This window comes from Lactuca sativa, chromosome 4, assembly GCF_002870075.4.
Source record: "Lactuca sativa cultivar Salinas chromosome 4, Lsat_Salinas_v11, whole genome shotgun sequence".
NCBI classification, from domain to species: domain Eukaryota; kingdom Viridiplantae; phylum Streptophyta; class Magnoliopsida; order Asterales; family Asteraceae; genus Lactuca; species Lactuca sativa.
In genome coordinates, this window is record NC_056626.2 from 363,319,944 (window position 1) to 363,322,897 (window position 2,954).

General features: G+C 42.7%; 1 protein-coding gene across 1 annotated transcript; it reads left to right on the forward strand.

The window, feature by feature from the left end:
* The first annotated feature begins 2,100 nt into the window (after positions 1-2,100).
* Positions 2,101-2,535, forward strand: LOC128133718 (1-aminocyclopropane-1-carboxylate oxidase homolog 1-like). Its single transcript, XM_052771245.1, has one exon. The coding sequence runs from the start codon at positions 2,101-2,103 to the stop codon at positions 2,533-2,535; it is 435 nt and encodes a 144-aa protein (XP_052627205.1).
* The last annotated feature ends 419 nt before the right edge of the window (positions 2,536-2,954 follow it).

Below are 2,954 nucleotides of genomic sequence, written 5' to 3' on the forward strand. Positions count from 1 at the left end.
AGGGGTGTGGGTTAGTCATGGAGTGGGTATGGGGGTGGTTGCTTGTGTCTAACACTATGACAAAGTCAACACTCCACCACAAGATCTTACTTAATAGATTTTATTCTTAAATAAGGATTTCCTTAAAAGTATGTTGAATATATGAATATATGGGACCTTATATGTCAAAATATGAATTTGGGTGAAAATCCCCCGTTAAAATAGTTAAAAACGGGCTTAAAACGGAGTCGTGGTCGAAAACCGGGTGAAAAATGGGGAAATCCGAAGTCAGGAGGGTGATTCCGGTCTTAACAGCCTTAGGTCCGAAGTGGGGGTTAGGTTGCTGAAGTCGATCCGAAGGGAAAAGGGGCTGCGGTCCGAGGAGGCACCGCGGGCGGTTCAACAGCAGGTCCGGAGCGAAGTCAGATGCGGCTTGGTGACTGCGGCTCGGAGACTGCGGCTCGGAGGCTTCGGCTTGGTGGCTGCGGTCAGACAGCTGCGGCTGCTCCAGAGGACTTCAGACTCGGTTCATGTGGCCTCGGTTCCAAGAGGGTTTGGCCCCTAAAGAGAGGGTTCGACCCTAAGAGGCTAATTTCCAATGTATCTTCGTGCTTCGAGTGGTTCTTCACCAAGTCAAGTGTCGGGATGCCCCAAATGATTAAAATAAATCAAAAGGGATTTTGAGAGAGATTTGGGAGAGATTCCACATTCTTGGAAAGATTTGGGAGAGATTCCACATTCTTAGAGAGATTTCGGAGAGATTTGACATACTTGGAGAGATTTCACATACGGAGAGAGATTTGTGAGAGATTTGACATACTTGGAGAGATTTCACATACGGAGAGAGATTTGGGAGAGATTTCAAATATATAGAGATAGAGTGAAAGAGATTAAGAGAGGTTCCCTTTATGACCTTTTTGAGTATCCGGCTTCGCAACGCAATGTCTGTAAACCTCGTTAAGCCATGTTTTAGTGTCCTACACACTCCCGATGAGTGTGCAATAGTGTTTTATCGCTTTGATTCATTGTTTAGCATTATCAAGGCTAAGGAAAATTAAACACACGAATTTTCCAAATGATGTTTTCTCATTAAAATAGCTAGTTGTACAATAATTACATAACGTAAACCCTAATATACAAGGGTTAGTTGAGTCAACCGGTCTGACTCGTTGACTTTGTTTGACTTTGACTTGACCCGAAAGTGACTATTGTCTCATCATCCCCCCGTTAGAGGGAATTTCATCCCGAAATTTACATTCTGACTGGGACTTCAAGAGTTTTGAGAAAAGATGCGGGTATTTTTGTTTCATTTGATCCTCGCATTCCCAGGTGAACTCGGGTCCTCGTTTTGCATTCCAACGAACCTTCACAATGGGAATACGACTTTGTTTTGTTCTTTTGATTTCCCGATCCATGATCTCGACCGGTTCTTCCACGAAGTGGAGATTCTCGTTAACTTCGATTTCCTCAAGTGGTATTACGAGCACTACAAGAAAAAGACCCTTTTACGACGCGCTAACCACGACACTCATTGATTTATGTTACGTAAAAGAGAGTGACATTAAAAAAATGTCATCTCTTCAAAAAATTAAGGATTTACGTCACGCACTATTGTGCGCCCTTAAATTAGTGTCTCAAGAAAAGAAATTAAAAACACGGAGGGCGCTTTATTTTAAAGGCGCGTCCTCTATACCTGTTGCTTTATAATTTTAATGAAAACGCGCGTTTAGTAGAGGGGGAAAGAAATCCCCAAAATTTTGAAAACCTGTCTTCTACCTTCTTTCTATCTTTCATCTTCTCCCCTCTCCTCCTTCTCTCTCCTCTTCGATCCGCTTCTCCGCCACTCCTGACCTCCTTATCGGTCTCATCAAACATCGTGTCCCCTCCTTAATACCTTGTGGGAATCTAAAAATTAGAAAACCCCGTCCTCAGAAAGTCTATGAAACTAGGGTTTTTTTCATCCCTCAAAGAACAACCCACATCCTCCATAGATTTATCTCTATCTCTTCATTTCTCACAAGAAATCGAACACTTTACATTCATAGGGCCACAATTGCAAGGATCCTCACTTACATTTCTAGAGAATACCTTCTCATATATAACACGATCATCTTCACGAAAATGGCTGCCACCATTGCTTCAGTTGGCTCAAACTATGATCGACAATCGGTGCTCAAAGCTTTCGACCAAACAAAAACCGACGTCAAAGGCCTCGTCGATGCCGAAATCCGGAAAATCCCTCCCATCTTCTTCCACCCACGGGACACCACTCCCAAAATATCCACCACTGTTGTCAAGATTCCGGTCATAGACCTTCAATCGACCCATAGAGCATCGATGGTGGAGATGATTCGTGAAGCCTCCGTGAACCTAGGTATTTTTCAGGTGGTGAATCATGGGATTCCTATGAGTGTTATGGATGAGGCGGTTCAAGGAGTTCGTAGATTTCATGAACAAGATGACGAGGTGAAGAAAGGGTTTTACACGAGGGATCTTTCGAGTACATTAGTGTATAACAACAATTACGATATGTATAGTTCCCCCGCCTTGAACTAGAGAGACACCTTCTTTTCATTTATGGCTCCATCATCTCCGCCGCCAGAGGAATCATAGGAGATTTGCAGAGACGTTTAAATCGAGTACTCAAATCAAGTCATGAAATTCTGAGGCATACTTTTCAAATTATTCTCAGAGGCATTGGGGTTGAACGTGAATCACCTTGGAGATCTCGATTGTGGCAAGGGGCTTTTATTCTCTGGCCATTATTACCTTGCTTGTCCACAACCAGAGCTAACCATGGGCACAAGCGGTCATACAGACGACGGATTCCTAGTTGTGCTTTTACAAGAACAAACCGAAGGTCTGGAAATCCGCCATCAAAATCCAAAGTGTAAGTAAAATCTTGAATCTTTGTTGTTAAATTCAAATTTTCAATTCCATCTTTTTTTTTTCTAACTTTTTATACTTTTTGGGTT